Source organism: Camelus ferus, chromosome 29, assembly GCF_009834535.1.
Source record: "Camelus ferus isolate YT-003-E chromosome 29, BCGSAC_Cfer_1.0, whole genome shotgun sequence".
NCBI classification, from domain to species: domain Eukaryota; kingdom Metazoa; phylum Chordata; class Mammalia; order Artiodactyla; family Camelidae; genus Camelus; species Camelus ferus.
Window position 1 is genome coordinate 27,164,496 of NC_045724.1, and position 17,671 is coordinate 27,182,166.

General features: G+C 45.6%; 1 protein-coding gene across 1 annotated transcript in view; it reads right to left on the minus strand.

Moving 5' to 3' along the window:
* SNTG1 (syntrophin gamma 1) overlaps positions 1–17,671 on the minus strand; it is a 357,968-nt gene that overhangs the window by 31,959 nt on the left and 308,338 nt on the right. Inside the window, exons 14-15 of the mRNA XM_032469883.1 lie at positions 15,043–15,081; positions 318–434 (exon numbers count right to left, since the gene is read on the minus strand). Of these exons, the coding sequence (XP_032325774.1) occupies positions 318–434; positions 15,043–15,081 (156 nt within the window). The remainder of the gene's footprint in view (positions 1–317; positions 435–15,042; positions 15,082–17,671) is intronic.

Below are 17,671 nucleotides of genomic sequence, written 5' to 3' on the forward strand. Positions count from 1 at the left end.
CGCGGGACCAGACGCAGGACGAGGCCGCCTGTCAGAGCCCTGCTGACCGACTGGGGCAGGCCGTGCTCTGTGGACAAATGTGCGAGGCCTGCCCGTCACGGCGGCCTAAGCAGAAAGGCCTGCTAGGTTTTCCCAGGTTGTGAAGTTAATGTTTAACGCCAGCAAGATGCTCTCAGAAGCATCTGCATCTTTTTTCTAGCTTTCTCTGTATCTTAGCTTTGAAATACATGGGCACATGCCATTTGCTGTTGTGGACCTGAGGCCGCTGTGCTGCGACGACGCGGAGACGATGAAGAATGCCGGACAGGAACACTTACTGGAGGTGCCAGGAACCGGTAGAGGCACGAGCCCCTCAGGGCGAGGAACGCCGGTGAGTACGCGCGGTCCTGGATGGGGTCCGGCTCCCGGGCCTCGCACCAGCCCATGCAGACGACCTGCAGGGGCACAGGCACACACAGTGCGTTACACGCGTGCACGCAGGCACCTGCCAGGTGGCTTCTGTGTGCTCTTCACGTCCCGTGGTGTTCGACTTTCCTCATAAAACTGTCAGATTAATTGGCACAAAAGGTGCGTGAACCAGATCGACCTTCAGTAAGTGAATGTGAACCACTCTAAGAGTCTGTGTGTTTCCGTCGGTGTTTATCAACCACACACACACGCGTTGCCTTCCAGAACCAATGGCCGGACTGTGAACTGATTTCTCATGAGAAACAACGAAAGCCAGAACGTCATGGAACGTAGACTTCAATGCACAAAATGAGGACAAACCTAGCATTCCAGGCACCGCAGAACTTCCGTTTCCCCGGGATTTCCTAGCACTAACCCAGATCGAGGGTGACTTTGTGCACATATATTTACACTGATGGGTTAAGCCCAGAAGTTACAACCGCTGGGCACTGCTTTCTTTCAACTGATAAATATATTCGGAGAAGAGAAATATTTTAACCTATAGTGTATTACCAGCCTCACTATGTGTTTACCTTCCAAGGGGAAAAGTACCTCTCCATGTACAAGTTAACCATCCTGAGCCTGAGAAACGCTGCAGGGAGCTGCACGGAGTCGCATTTGTGTCACCGTCAGCTCTGCCTCGCGTGTAAAAGTGTTCAGAAGCGGACTGTAGCTTCTACCATGCTCTTCGTCGCCTTAGCAGACTTACATTGTGATTATTTTGCTTTCAGAAGTGTGAATGTCTAATTTTATGGTGCCAGTTAATAGATGACAGTCGGCCTCGGTATCCACGGGGTTCAGCCCAGTGGGGATTGTGAATGAAGTACATGATCTTGGGTCGTCTGAACCCGCAAACGCAGGACCCGCGGATGTGGAGGCCAGACTGTGGGAGGGACACCCGCAGCGGTGCCGGGAACAGCCCTCGCAGGCACCAAGGGGTGACTGTGTGAGCCAGTTAGACGGGAAGGCGCAGAAGTGTTAAACACGCACGTTTGCGCGCGTCCTTGTTTGTGATGTAGACGACCCTGTGGTTATTAACGACAGTTAACACTAGACCCAGGGGACAGTCTAGGCTATCCTGCTTTCAGATTACAGAGTAACAGTTGCTTGCTTTTCCCTTCAAAGGCAGATTTAAGCCTCAAACACAGAAACGTAATACTGAGCAGATAATTTAAAACACTGGCTAAAATCTTTTATGACAAAATTATGAAACATACTCAGTAATGAAATGGAAAAGCATAGGAATGCTATGTTAAAAATTTGGGAACGTTTTACCTGCTGTAAAATGTGATTCAACGTTTTTTCTTGTTTTCATTTCTTTTTCAATTTGCACATTGATCCTTAATTTTGTTCCCTTTTGCTATTTTTACCTTTATTTGAAGGTGCTCATTCACCAGTCTCTGAATTAAATTAACAATAGCACCAGAGTATAAAATACTTAGGGATAAACTTAACCAAGGAGGTGAAAGTCTCGTACACTGAAAATTATAAAACATTACTGAAGGGAATTAAAGAAGATACAGATAAATAGAAAGACACCTGTGCTCATGGATTGGGAGAATTAATACTTTAAAGTGACCCTAATAACCAAAGTGACAGATGTGATGCCATCCCTGTCAAAATCCCAATGAGATTCTTCACGGAAATAGAAAAATCATCCTAAAATTAAGGGGGTACCACAGGTACTTGAATCACGACAACCATATGAGTAAGACGAAGCTAGAGGCGTTGCACCTGCTGATCTTAAAATGTATTACAAAGCAACAGTAATCAAATCAGTAAGATACTGGTATGAAAGCAGAGGCAGACCGATGCAGCAGAACAGAGAACCCAGAAGTACACCCACGTTCATGTGGTCAGCTCATCTTTGACAAAGATGCCAAGAACACACAGTGAGGAACGGACAGTCTCTTCAGTAAGTGGTGTTGGGGGAACAGCACCCACGTGCTGAAGAATGACACTGGACCTTTATCTCACATCATAAACAGAAATCAACTCAAAATGAGTTAGAGCCTTACATGGAAGATCTAAATCCATCACACTACAAGAAATGCAATTTTAAACCAGTATGCATTTCCTGTGCATAATCTTCCAAAGTGGCTACAATTAAAAAACAGAAAATACCAAATTATGGTGAGGGCTTGTAGAAACGTAAGAGCTCCTATGCAGCCGGGGAGAGTGTGAGCCTTCACTTCTAATGCAAGCTCAGCCCAAGTGCCCTGAAGCTCATGTACAAGAATGTTCCTGTCGCACTGTTCTTAGTAGTCCTAACCATGTACAAATGGCTTAAAATATTAATGAACTGTGTGCCCTCCAATATATTCTGTAGATGAGTACAGTAACCGTGATATCAAAAAGGAACAGTATACAGCAAGAAAAATGAAACATTGTGGTTACCCAGGACAACGTAAGTGAACCTCACAGAACACAATGCTGATTGAAAGCAGCATGTATATACATATATATATATATATATATATATATATATATATATATGGAATATGTCAAATATATGTGTATACATATGTGCATATATATATGAGTTGATTCAGATAAACTATGGTAGTGTTTTGGAATGCCATCTTGATTGGAATAAACGGTACTACAGTAAATTAAGACAATCGCTACCCAAGCTGTCAGGATAGTAGTTATTTTAGAAGCGAGTGAGCCAGGTGTGACAGGGAACAGAACAGAGCGGGAGGCAGAATCTGAGTTGCAAACAGTCCACTTCCTTTGACCTAAGTTGTGGTCACACAGGGGTTTGGCTTTTGAATAATCAAGCTGTACATCTACATTTTATGAATTTTCTATAATGTCTTATATTTGATAAAACTTCATTTTTAAAACAGCACACAATTATTAATAACAGTTTTACAACAATCTCACTTTAAAAATAATACAGAGTTTTATGAGTTTTATAGGAAGAAAGTATTCTAACCAACCTGGTTAAATCCCGTCATTCTGAGACCATTGCAACGAGATAAGATTTTAGTTATTAGTAAGTTATAAGAATTATATCACCTTAATCATTATATTATTTCTTAATTAAGTCAGAGGGTTTTGTTTTAATTCAATTTAATAAAACGTACAGTTTCTCTATGTTTATGACTTCTCTGCACTGGCGAGAGAAAAAGAGAATGAAGTGGTCTACATAACCACAGGAAGGGCAGATCTGGGCTTCCTAAGGCTGTGAAATTTGAGTTTGCTGTCTCTTTCCACCTCTCTAACCTGCTGGAAGCTGAAATATTCAGAACAGTATACTGATATTTTTCAAAAATTATCACTGAATACAATTTTACTATTTTGACCTGAGTGTAGCTCTGAGGAACAGGCTGGGGATGTAGCCAGTAAGACCGAGGTTGTCGGGTTTGTAAGGGATGTTCCTTCACTGCCTGTTGTCCAGGTCAGAGAGCGACCTCAGCATTTTCTGTGTCATAGGAGAGGGCTGTTCTCAATTCTGCACAGAGGTCAAAGGCGCTTTTATTTTTCATCATTACTGTGACTCGTGTGAAATAATTATATGGTGGAGGAGACACAATGCACTTTCAGTAAATTCTTCCTACACCTGTCATAGCAAATAACAACTCCAAAGAAAAGCTGTATTGCTTAATCTTATTTTTAAAGTAAGAAACAAACGAGTAATGCAGGCGTAGGATGTTTCAAGCAGGACATTTCCGAGACGAGTAGGACTGGAAGGAAGTCGTGTCCTGTATGCATGAAGTGGCACTTTCAGATGCGTGCTGTGCAATTTCTAGATAAATATTTCGGAAGCTCGCCTGTCCTCACTTCGGACAGCGGCACCCACGGCACCTGACGGAGCCACGCCTGCTTCTGGTGATGCTTCCAGGAGACGGAGACACAGCCTCACAGACGCTGAGGTGCTGTGGCCACGGCGGCCACCACCGCCTCCCGCGTTCTCCCTCAGCCTCCCCAGGCTGCCCTGGGCCGGAGCCTGCCCTGGCTCACCCACCTCCTGAAGCAGATGCGTCCTGTCTCCTCCGTCCCTGTTCTGGGTGACACCCTCCCAAAAGCCGTAGTCAATCAGCTCAAGAAAAAGGCCAAACTGGATCTCACTCCAGACTTCGGTGTCACCTGGCATCACGCTCACCCTCCCCCGGGACCCGAAGGCCCCCTGCTTTCCTTTCCGAGTGCAGCAATCAGCCCCCCTCTGGCACCTCCTTCCAGGAACCGACCAGGCTTTTGTCCTGAAGAGTGAATACTTTTGGAAACCATGAGAGACCTAGAAATTAGTAAGAAAACGATCTCAGCAGAAAGGCTGCCACTGGAAGCACAAAAGGGCCAGAGAGAATACAGAATTAAAGGAGGCTCTTAAAATCCCTAAATTCTCTTCGCGGGAGCAGCCGTTGAACGACTCAACAGCAAACACCCGCCAGCTTTCCTGATGAAGGGGGAGGGACGCACAGGTCAAGGGCCTGGAAGGCGGAGCCGAGGCCCACGGAGCTGTGACCAGGTCTCACACCTAATCAGGGAATCCAGCATTTGCCCTGCGGAGTCCAGCACTGTTTCAGACCAGTGACTCCTCTTGACCTTCCATTTCCCCTTGTGAACCAGAATGTCTGTAACCGTCAGCATATGCGTTTCTCACTGCTGTGCGCTGAGGCTGCTGGAGGCAGAGGAATGGTCTCTTCAGCCTCACAGTCCAGGGATGGAGAGGAATCAGCCCCAGGGACTGTGCCTGATGGGTCCCACCACGGAGTCTCGTGTGTGCGTGACTGAGGCACAGGGGAGGTGACTGCATTTTGGAATTCGGGCTGATAAGTTTCGGTGAGACTTAGCATTCCGAGCTGAGGTTACCGTGGGGTGAGCCTCCTGGGGAGCTGAGAGAGGAGGAAGGCGTCTCCTGTTTCAGAGGAGCATGAGCCGCTGGGGGCAGAGGGCAGGCCCCAAAGATGCGCCTACTATGCTGTTGTGTTTATACAGCATTTTTTTAATAGCACAATTTTAGAAATGGAAAACGGATGATTGTTTGTCAGAGATGAGGACAGAGTGAGGGGAGAGAGGTGGGTGTAGCTGAAGGGTGACCCACGGCAGCCTGATGGGAACGGGAACCTTCAGGTTCCTGACTGGCGGTAGAGACGGGGACCGACGTGTTCTAACACTGTGTAGAATTGAACACACACACACACACACACACACACACCCACTGCACACTAAGAAAACCGGGCAAAGGCGACAACGCGGAGGGATCGCATCAGTGTGAACACCTTCCTTGTGATGTTGCACTGCGAGCTCTGTGCAGCGACGCCCGTGGGGAGCGAGGCAAAGAGCACCCGCAGGCCCGAGACGCCTCCGCTTTGCCAGCACCCCGCCGGCTTCCCTCCGCTGAGACCTTGCCTCTCACACGCACGTCTCAGGCGTCAGCTCACCCTCTGACTATGTTTCAGGGCGTTTTCACCGATGACCCTCCTCTCCCCAGTTCTGGTATCTCAGCCACGCCTCTCGCTCAGATGGGGTTGGGGTCCCCCCGGCTGGGGACTCGGCCTGGCCAGACAGCTGCCACCCACCCCACACCGGGCCTGCGAGTGAACACACGTGGCCCCACCCTCCACGGCAGAACCACGATTTCTCTTTGTGTGTGACGGTCCTCATGCTTTTAGCCTTGGGTTTTTTTTTTTTTTTTTTTTTTTACTGGTTTTCTCATATTTGGCTCCGAGTTAGACATGATTTCATTCTTTTACTTAGTATTTCAGGATAGGAAGAGCACACAAAATATCTTCTTAAACTAATAAAAGATAATAAAATAAAGCATAGAGCATACGTATCATTTTATGACATACTCCACCGTTTCCCAAGCCTGCCCCACCTTTCACAGCTGGAGTGTAACTGTAAGTGCAGATGTAACTTAGTGCACAGTTCTGTGTTCGGGGCTGTTTTGGTCTGCAGTTAGGGGTTTATCCCAGGCCTGTGAAAACCGACCGCTGGTGAAAAACGTGTCTCCTAAACAGGGCAGTACTTCTGCTTCAAGCGAGCTTGTTTTAAAGCATTTCTTAATGACGAATCATTTGACACATCAGCCGCATCACCTGGGCTGTACCTGGAGGCTCCCCACAGCGCGGAAAGCGGGCGCCGCGGGGTGCAGCGGCCAGGAGCCCGGCAGCCGCGGAGCCGCGGGAGGGACGCGCGGCAGGGCCGCAGGGTCCGCGCGCCACGCGCGTGAAACCAACCCGTTGCCCCCGAGGGGGTGAAGGGCGCTCCTCGGCGAGCACCCTCACTGTGCTCCTCTGCGCCGCTCATCACTTACGTCTTCTTCCACGTGTCAGGGGAAAGGGGTGCACAGTCGGGTCAGCGACATCACGCTCAAGGAAGTGACGAAGAAAGCGGCGCGCAGGGTCCTCCTGTCCGCGGCCACCGACGCGGCTCGTCCTCTGATTGCCCCATTTAACACATAATCACCCCCGCGAATAAGCCTTTTGGCTCCAGGATTCGGAGTCACTTACTACTGATTTGATGAAGTTCTACAAAGTGCTAAAAATTGTCCTGAAATCAGGAAAGAATGCTATTCAGGCAACCGTACAAATGTGTTCTGGTTAAACCAGATTTATAACATAGCCAGGGCCATGATCCATGATTATGGAGAAAACTGTGCGAAACAAAATGTATTCGCTTTCGAAACATGCCTGCCCGCTCACTGTACTATGAGAAGGGGCTCTCTGGAGTTCCTGGGGCTCCTGTGCAAAGCCCTCGCTCCGGAGACCAGGAAATGCTCCCAGAACAAGACAGGACAAGCTTGTCTTTACTGTTACTAGAAACAGTTTCTACCCTGCACATCTGGAGAATCAGATTCCAGATTCATAGCTGTTTTTCCAGTTAATTGCTCTGCTCTGAACTGAAGGATAATAAAACTTCCTCCATCCCCCTGTGAGGCCGAGCGGCTGCAGCCCAGACAGGTCCCCGCTGAGACCCGGGGGCCGGGGGACCGGCTTGCTCTCTCCCGTGCTCATTTCAAAAAAGGAGGAGGCTCAGCGCTTGGAGACTCTCCAGGCCACATAATCCAGAGACATCGGGGTTTATCTGGCCCTGGGAGAGACATTTAGAAATGTTGGCCCTCGCCCCTTCCATCCTGTCTCAAAAGGATGGGTTGAGTCCTGTCCTTTTGGGAGTGGGGACAGTGACTTCTGCCTGGGCACAGGCAGAGAAGCAGTGTTCTCCCCAGCCTGTGTCCTGGGGTGTGACTGACACTCAGGTGCGAAAGGCCATGGGTTCCCTGCAGGTCAAGGTGCGGTGACTGACACTCATGTTACTCTGGCAGCAGATCTGGTTGGGAGAATCAGTGAACTTGTTTCATGACCCAGGGGCCTCACCTCTCAGCTTTGCTAAGCTGGCCTGGCTTTTCACACTCGGGGGCAGGGGGTCGGCTCAGGGGACAGGGAGTGAAGGAGGGGTCCTGTCTGCTCACACCTCTCCTGTCTGCTTCCTGTCCGCCCTCCTGTGGGCATCACCCCAGGAAGGCTTCCTGGAGCCACAGCTGTGTCTTGCTCACAGGCTTTCCAACATTTCCGAGGCCAAATTTACATGTTCCTCCCACAAAGTTGCTCCTCTAGCTCAGAGCCCCCAGCATGAGCCCAGCACTGCCTTCTCCTCCTCAAAGCCTGAATTTCATGTCCATTCTCACATCTTAATTATTCCTGCCTGTGATGGTTAGTTTTACGTGTCAACTGAGCTGGGCTTTGATGCCTCGTTGTTTGATCAAACGCTGGCCTGGACGCTGCTGTGACGTTCATCTGTAGATGTGATGAACATCTGCAACAAGCTCACTGTAGATAAAGCAGGTCCCCCTCCACTAGGGTGGGCCTCTCCTAATTGGGTGAAGGGCTTAGGAGCAAAACTGAGGTTTCCTGGAGAAGAAGGAATTCCGCCTCAGGACTGAGTTTCTGCCTGCTGGCCTGTCTCACAGATTTCAAATTTCCAGCCCCAACACTCACAGGAGCCACCTCCTTAAACTAAATCTCTCTTCGTACGTATCTCTCATCGGTTACTTCATTTCCTAGAGCCCCTTGCCTTGTGCACGGCCTCTTCCCTTTGTCCCTTCAGCCCTGGGTGTGGGGCTGCTTCCTGCTACCTCTGCGCTAACTCTAGTCCCTTCTGTTTACCTTTTCAGTCACGTATTTAACACTTGATATCTGGTTAAAATTCTGTACATCAAATTCTCTCTGTTCAAACAACAGGAGTGGTTTCTGCCTCTTGGCTGGACTCTGAGAGAGGCTCTCTTATAAAGGCTTCAGTGTTATTCAGAGAGGGGTGAGACGCTACGGGGAGTTCTTATGAAATGGCAGGTGCTCACCCCTCCACCTCTAAGGAATGGTCCGACATCTGCTAACATCCTGCCGCCTTGTCCACGCCCCCGGCAGTGCCTTTCCCCCAGCCTCTTTCCAGGGCCCCTGTAGGAGGTTCAACAGAGGACCTTCTCCACAGGGAAACCCCAAGAGGAGTTTAACTGAAGCTTTAACTGAACTGCTTTAAATGTCACAATAAGCCAATGAGTGTTCACTCCTGTTTTCCTTCCTCCGGACGCATCTCCATTCTGCTTCTGGATCTCCCTCCTCCTGATGTATTACCATAGAGTATCCAGTATTTACTAACTTCTAAATGTGCTGCGTCACTCCCTCCAGGGAGAGCTGCTCCCCAGCACGTCCAGTGCCCTAAACACGGCCTCATGGCAATTCTGCAGGCTCCTCACCGAGCACTTGTCAGTGCTTCACGCACATTGACGCGTGTTCTGCATTTAGTTTTGCTCAAGGAACAAAATAAACTATTATACAGAGCTTAAGAAATTCAAACAAATTTCATTAAAAAATTTTAGTTTCTGTCACTACAACAAATGCATATTAAGCATATCCATTTTAGTCATTCTCCTAAATCTGCCTGTTGTTGAAACTGTGATTAAAATTAATTCATGCCCCAGTGGGTCGGATTATGTAATTAAAATGCAAATTTCAGTGTGGGTCATTGCTCACTGAGTGGTTAAAAGTCATTACAAACGTTATCATGACATTCTCCTCTGCACCAATTTGTCAGAACACACTTTGAGGCCGGCCTGACAAACTCATTCTCCCACCAGGTTTACGCTTTCATTTCTGAGGACGGAACCAAAACTAATAACCCAGAAAAGTTGCCACATTTGGTGAGAGGGAGCGTCCTTGCTTCCTTGCTGGGCAAGTGGCCCGAGAACTGCAGTCCAGGGGTCCAGGCAGCAAGGCTCTCCCTCAGGTGCGGCGCTAGCAAGTGTGGTTTCTGTAGTATCTCAGAGATATGCTGGTATTTTTTCAAAATGTAATTAAAACCTAAAATTCACTTGAAACCTTAAGAACTGCTATGTCACAAATAATCATATGTCCCATCTATATTTTCTTATTTTGGGTAATGAATTGTATGTAACATAACTTTTGTCTTATTTTTTCATTTTTAATGTTAATAAATAATATATTTTTAAGCTAATAAATAATATCTATACAAATGTTTATTAAAAATAAATCAAACATACAAAATATATAAAATGAAACATGAAAACTGTATCTTCAAAATCCTCTGGACTCTGTGTTTGCTCTAGGGACATTCAGGGGCGACCATCTCAAAGACATCCTCCTAAAACTAGAAACATGTGCAAAGGGAAGAAAAAACCCAAAGGTGGATTTATTGTGGGGGTGAGTGTTTAATTTTTAAACTTTTATTTCTGCACTTATAGACCTGTTGGAGTACGTTGGTATTATAATCCAGGGAACAACTGTAACAAATCTATGTGACAATTTTTCTATTGGTGGGACAACTGTCTTGTCTTTATCTTTCTGTTACACGTAAACTTCTTTCTGTTAACAATGCCCTTTAAAAAAGAAGAACTATTGAGCCAAATGATACGTGCAGTTTAATGTTGACACTTAATGCAGGACTGCCCTCCAGAAACGTGTGACCTCTCACTAACAATGCATGAGATTATCTGAAGATTTAAATGTATTAAAGGCTTTTATAAACGTAACTACAACAATTAAATATAGTGACATCAATAAATTGATGATATCTGTGCTTCACAAAATACCTGTATTTCCCAGTTCATTAAGATACAGGTAAAATGCACGTTTGCACATTTTTTCTCTCCTTACGTGTTTCGCCTGACCATAATGAGGTCATAAGTCACTGAATTCAGGCTTCTTGGTTTGGATTTTCAAATATGTGTTGTGATTTATCATTGTCCTCCACAAGGGATGCAGTCTCTGTGACGAAGACATGAGCTCAAGGAAGATACTCTTTTATTGTTTTGCAAAAGAGACTCCTTTCATTTGTTCCAGACCCAACAACAAGGAAGCCTGCACTCAGCAGTCTGCGCCCCCTGCAGCAGGGCGATGCCAGCCACGCCGGCCGCACGCCTCTGGGCTCAGAGAGTGCGTGTCGGAATTGCGCTGGGCCAGCACTCTGAGGCTCCCTAAAACGTGCACCCTGTCTATCATTGCCACCACACACCCACTCTAGTCTTGTCTTTCAGTAGAAGTCTGATGACAGAATCGCCCATTTCCCCAGTTTTTAGGTAGGCCCTTGCCCTGTGCTAAATGCCTAAGAGCGGCCACAGAATGAAGCCTTAGTAATTTGGCCAGTGTTTCCTTCCTCTACGCGAGGCTTTCTGACCCCATGTCGGCTGCTGTTTCAGCCTCTTCAGGAAGTGAATTCTGAGCCCAGATGACTTGCATCTATGAGCCACATCTGATCCAAGTCACCTGCACATCCCTGTGCAACTGCTGGTCAGATACAGGCTCGAACCATCCATTGGACAAGTCACTAAATGGGTCCTGGAGTCGCTGTCTGTGACTACCCTGCTCTGATGCCCTGGAAGGTCTGCCCCACTGGAGAGAGATGAGAAGTCGGCTTCGTACTAAGAGGATAAGTCATACTTACACAATGGAGCACAGATACTACAACATGTTCAACACCGTGGACATCATCGCAGACAACGTGCGGGGCAGGACTTAGCAACTGCCAGGCCACTGTCTACTTCCTAGTATCACACTAACACGGTACTCAGACCCGAAGGTTCATCTCTCTGTTCTGATACACTTGTTAACATGTTACAGGACTAGTGGAAAAAAACAAAACAACAGCTGACGCTCTTCCTCTGCATAATAGTTAGACTTAATGCATCACACAGAAAACACTGTTTGAATAAAATCATATATTTAGCAACACACAAGTGTACACCATAGAGAACTAATATGCTATTCAGAAGACTTACTAAATCAAAAAAATTTATGTATATTTAAACCAAATCTTTTCCTGTGAGTTAAGAATTTGTAAAACATTCTTTATAGATCACTATGTTCAAAAGATCTTTCAGCTATTATCCTGGAGAGAAAAGTTCTCAAAAACTCTTAAAAGGCACAACGCTTATCATGGTGGCTTCAAATATAAGATTAAGCATTTATTTCCATTATAAATGCTCATCACGCTCATATGTGCCTAGGAATTTTAAGGGTAGTCCAATAGAAAGAAGAAAATTGATTCCATACTGTTACTCACTATGAAACACACTTAATATGGTGCAAAATGAAATAATTACTATAGTCATTTATTATCCCCCCTGAAAAAAAAAATCTCAACACACAGAGTGTAACTCACAGAGAAGCCGTCACACGGCACTGCTCACATGTGCGCTGTGCCCGGGCCCCCAGGACCGGGGCTCGTCCTCTACACTGTGCCCCGCAACTGCTGACATCACGTGCTTCCAGAGCTGACCCCTCGCCTCTTGCTTCCTGGTGGAGGCACTTATGGGAGAAGCCAGTGGTACAGAAGTGGGGCAAGAGAGTGAGGCGAGGGCCCAAGTCTGCCCCAGCAGAGGCTGCTAAGGGCCCCCTGAGGACCCAGCCCAGGGGGCAGAACATCTCTGGTCAGCATCCTTATCTGCATGAACACTTTAATAATCTGATACAGCACCCTCCCTTGGCCTCTTCAGGCCTGCAACAAGCACAGCACAAGTCCTGTAAGCCATCACAAAAGACTGCTGACTTAGGCTACATAAAAATGCAAAGGTTAACTCCCCTTCCTGTACTGTGAGTATGCAGAGCTTACAGATAAGTAAAACAATAAGAAGAAAATAGGAACACGCTTAACATGTAGAGAAAGACACATGAGAGGATATGCCAGTGCCATTTAAAGATGCTCATGGATAAAGAGGAAGTGGTGTATCTATACTATGGAATACTACTCAGCCATAAAAAAGAATGAAATCATGCCATTTGCAGCAACATGGATGGACCTGGAGATCATCAAACTAAGTAAAGTAAGCCAGAAACAGAAAGACAAATACCACAGGAAATTCCTTATCTGTGGAATCTGGAAAAAGATAAAAATTTTATTTACAAAGCAGAAATAGATTCACAGACATAGAAGACAAACTATGGCTACCAAAGGGGAAGTGGGGGAGGAACGGCTCAGATTTTCAGTGGAGGATGTTCCCTGATCTTCTAGCGCTCTGCTATCACGCCTTGCGGGTGAGTTTTCCCTATTATGCACAGGAAGGAACGTTGACCTATAAACGAACCCTATTTCCTGAAAGACTTCATTTGCACGGAGGAAGGTGGTAAGGGAAAAATCTATTAACTCCTGCTTAAAGTGTCAAGAAGAATTCAGTATGAATCCAAAATTGTGAAATGCTAAGAGATTTGAAATAAAATTTCACTACAGTAATATTAAAAGGCTAACAAATAAAAAGCCATGGATGCTAATGTTTACCTGTGACAATTATAGACAAGTGGCTCAGAATACCGGTAGTTTTTATTACGGTTTATTTTCAGCTTTGTATTTGACTCCCCCAGTGTTACTCGAGCCCTAGATACGAGCCGCGGTGGGGAGGGACGTCGCTCGTCACGGGAGGGGGCTCGGGGGACACGCCCCTTGCAGTTGTCGCCGTAAATAACGCGCAGCCGGGGACGGTCAGGGTTGACTATTCGGTGGTTAAATCACACTCAGTGCTAACACGGCGCACGCTGAGGGTCGAAAAGGCGGGGGGGGGGGTGTGAAAACACAAATATTAGAGTCATTCTGAAATGAAATATTTCAAATGAAAGATTCTTCGCTCATTTTTTTGGCAGGAACTCCCCCAGAGTAGATCTTCCGTTTCCCACGTCTGACCGTGGAGCGACAGCGTCTGGGCCCGGGCGTCGCAAGCGCGCCCCCTGGCGGAGCCTCTGTCTGAGTCACGTGGGCTTCGTGACTCCCCCTGCTCAGCCCTGGGAACTTGTTAAACTGCTTTTCCAGGATATCACCGGCGCGCTCCCAGCCTCGGAGTCACCTGGGCTGGGCTGGGAGGGACACAGGGAGCTTCCCAGGCGTCAGCCCAGAGAGGGTGAACCAGACGCTCTGGGCTGGAGGCCGGCCCGGCGCCCGGAGCAAGGGCCCCGGACACACGCACACGCCCCCCGCCCTGCACCTGCCGGAGCGTCGGCTGGAGGAGGGGCGCAGTGGCCTGGCCGGGGAGGCGGCCAGCGGACAGCACGCTCTCCGAAGCCCTTCTCAGCACCTGCTCAGCCACACGTGGCTGTGCGGGCAGTCGGGCCGCGGGCGTCACTGACGGTGCAGTTTACAGCAGAACATAAGCTGCAGACCGCAAAGAACTCACTTATGAATGTGATACGTCAGTCATGGCGTATGTTGAGAACCTGACACTTGGTATCACTTAACTTTCAAAAACAAACCTGTAAGACAGTTGCTGTCACACAAATGCTACAGACGAGGGAGCTGAGGTTTAGAAAAGAGAAGTAACTTGGTTTTAATGAGCTGCAGATGATTTAAACATTTGCACCACTGAAATTAACTTGTGACTGGAGCGCCATTTACCAACAGATCTGGGAGGTGTCTGGATTTTGATCAGCGGTTGTAAACTGAGATTGATGCCAAGGGTCAGAGTTTTGTGTCCCGTCACTGCAATTCCACCCTCACACAAACCTGACACAGGGGCGGCTCACGAGAGCCCAGAAGCCAGGCTCTCACTCACTTCTTCTCCCTCTAATTAACGTTCACGTTATGTTTATGAAAGCAAGGGAAGTTGGGTTTAGCATAATAAAGCTGTAAGTGGAATCAGTTATTTTTATAAACAATTATTTTATTCTATAGTCAATTGTTAGTCTAAGAAGCCAACTATATTCTTAGGTTGATTAATCTGACATGATTTTCCTTTCAGACAGTAATTCAGACTCATTTTAAATACTGTCAGCTAACTTTCAACTCAACTTCCCTTTAACTTTTAGATCAATTAAATACAGGCCTTCCAAATGTTAAGACGCAGTGAAGCGATCTAATGTAAATAGCTGAGTTATTCAACTTTGTATTCAAATAAATATGATTATTTTGTCCAAACAGTTCTGACTTAATTCACTTAGATAGAAAGCTTTTCTTAAAACTGCCTTTAATATTAGAAAAAAACCCAGATCTATTACATAATATAAAAGAAATCTAATAAAATATGTATTTTCCTAAAGTTGGCAAGTGATAGTACCAATTATTTCCACATAAAAGTTAAATGCAGTCAAGATTACCTTCCATAACAGATAAAATAAAAGAAATACATGATTCTTTGTGAGAGTTTTTCCATCTTACCTGCTGGTTTACAGGAAAGTTTCTGTTGATTTTTTTAATCTGCAATGATAGATAAATAATCAAAGTGAGAACAACAGAGATGAAGTAACACAAGGTCCCTTAAATTTTATGAGAACTTATTTCTAGTGAGTTAACGTAAACCGGTATCTATACTGACGCACTAAAATCGCTGCATATCAATCACCTCTTATGAAAACATTTTTAAATTAGCTATTAAAATCGTTCCAATTTCATATGCAAACATTTCAAAGGATTCCCATCTAATAATTTTCTCTTTATGAGAAACAAAAAGCCTATGTTTTCACACAATTTTAAATAATAATCTACTAAGAACACAGAGAGTAACTTTCTAAAATGTTACTTTCCACTTTGAAGTCGTGTTATATTCAATTGTTACAACACGTAAGAGAACAGAGGAAATGGAATATTCCAGCGCTAAAGGATGATGTGTGTGTATCGAAATATTTTCAGCTAGGACTGAATTTATTGAATAAAATAAATATTTACATTAAGACAATTTATTGAACAACACGTCTTAAGAATTTAAAATAAATTTTCGGAGAAAGAGTTTCCTCTGTATTAAGTCATGTAAACTAGCTTAAAAAACCAAATGAAAATGAACATCAGATTTAGACAAATGACCTTATGATACACAAAGTCTCTGTTCAACAGAAGTTTTACTGATTAAAACCGGTTTTCACCTTTAGCTGGGTTTCTAGGGACCCCTGAGAGGTGCTCTCTGCATGCTATGATCTTACATCAGACTAAGACAGACCATTTCACTTAGGAATTGTTTTGGTGAATTGTTTTATTTTTTCCTTTTCTAGTTTTAGTCCCCTCTGTCTTACTGAGAAATGTGAATTAAGAGGAAATGTAATGAACAGGGTGCACAAGGCTGGAGAAGCACCAAACGACTCAGCTAAGAAAACAGACTGACTGGGGGGACACGTGTCTGTTAAAACACGGAAGAAAATCAAACTTGAGAAATTGATGCGATTATGTGATTTCCACACAGCCATGTACCAAAAAGCCTGTCTTTCTTGCATTGATCCGACCATTTCAAAGCAGTTTTTGCTCTGGTGAGGAATCAGCTCAGGAAATCTCTGAAACTATTGGTGCCTTCAGCTAAAATCAGGATAGTTCAGAGATGTAGGCAGAAAGAGCAGGACTCTAAACATGTTTTACTGACCAGTCAAACAATCCATGTTGAGTACGTTGTGCAACTGTGCCTTTTATTAGGTTTTAAGGATTGCTATAAAATTCTACCAATATTTTATGTGAACCACTGTCTTCGAGGACGTACTATCCAGCCTTGTGTCTTTCAGTCCCCCAACATGTATTTTAGTTCTCTGAATAATGCAGAACGTATGACTGAAGTGAAGTAACTGACACTGCTTTGCCTGACATTTACTTAAAATGGCATTCAGTGAAAACTGCCTTTCAGAATCAGGCCTAGGCCATCAAGCTTGCTGAAATGGAATTCCCCCAGGTTTGTGCAAGGAAACAATATACAGTGCTTCCATTTCTGGTTTTTTCCTGAATCATACTGGAACATCTTCTAAACAGGAATTCAATACCTTGAATGAATTAGATAGGCAGGTACTTTCAGATTTATAGCACAGACACGTGCGCGCACACACACACACACACTGATGATACACGGTGCTACGTTCTTATGACGGGGACAACCTGTGGAGCCCTACGAGGGTTTCCTGGTTAATCTGGGTTCATGCGGTCTAACCAGAGAATACGCTGAGTGATTTTAACTTGAGATTAAAAAATAGTTACCTGAACAAAAGTTTTTATTAAAATGTGTGAAATGACCAAAAGAAAGCAAATGAATTCTTTTAAGTCGCCACAGTGTGAATGAGAAATAAAGCAAATTGAGTCTCTTTACAACCCTCTAGGCCTGGAGGTAGCAGGGTAAATGCGCAAAGCAGTGTTCCATTAAAAGTGGCCTTTTCCTGATTTTTTCCTCTTCATACTACTTAGCGTTATCTAACATTGTTTATTTTAATTTATTTTTGTATTATGATTCCCTGAAAAATAAGTTCATGAAATCATAGATTTCCACCTGTTTACGTCACTCTTTTAAAAAGCTTTTTATAGAGGTCCTGGGGATTGAGCCCCGGCCCTGGTGCGCGCTGAGCACACGCTCTACTGCTGCGCGGCCCCGCCCCGGTTTGCACCGCTCCTTGCACGCAGAAGTCCACGAAGTCTTGTCCGCCCAGCTCGGTGATGAGCTAGTGAAGAGACAGGCGACTCGGAACGAAGAATCTCACTCTTGTATTTGACTAACTTAGTCTTGAATGTAAGTTACTTCTAAAGAAAAAAAAAAAAATCTTAATTCTTAGCTTTGAATGTCTATAGTACTTTCAGTGGCTTCCAAACCTAGAGTTTATGCCGTGCATAGAAGAACAGGGAGGAAGGAATGCTTGATGATGTAAAAGCAAGTTGCCAGCTCACAGGGAGAACAGTCTCTGGGCTGAGACAAAAATACGGGGGGAGAGAGAGAGGCTCAGCACTCTGGCCAAGGCGTGAAGCGCACATCGGTCTGGGGAATCCAGGTGGGAGCGCTCTGGGCTCCTCCCCAGGTGCTCATGGAATCCCCAGGTCCAGGGTGGTTTCC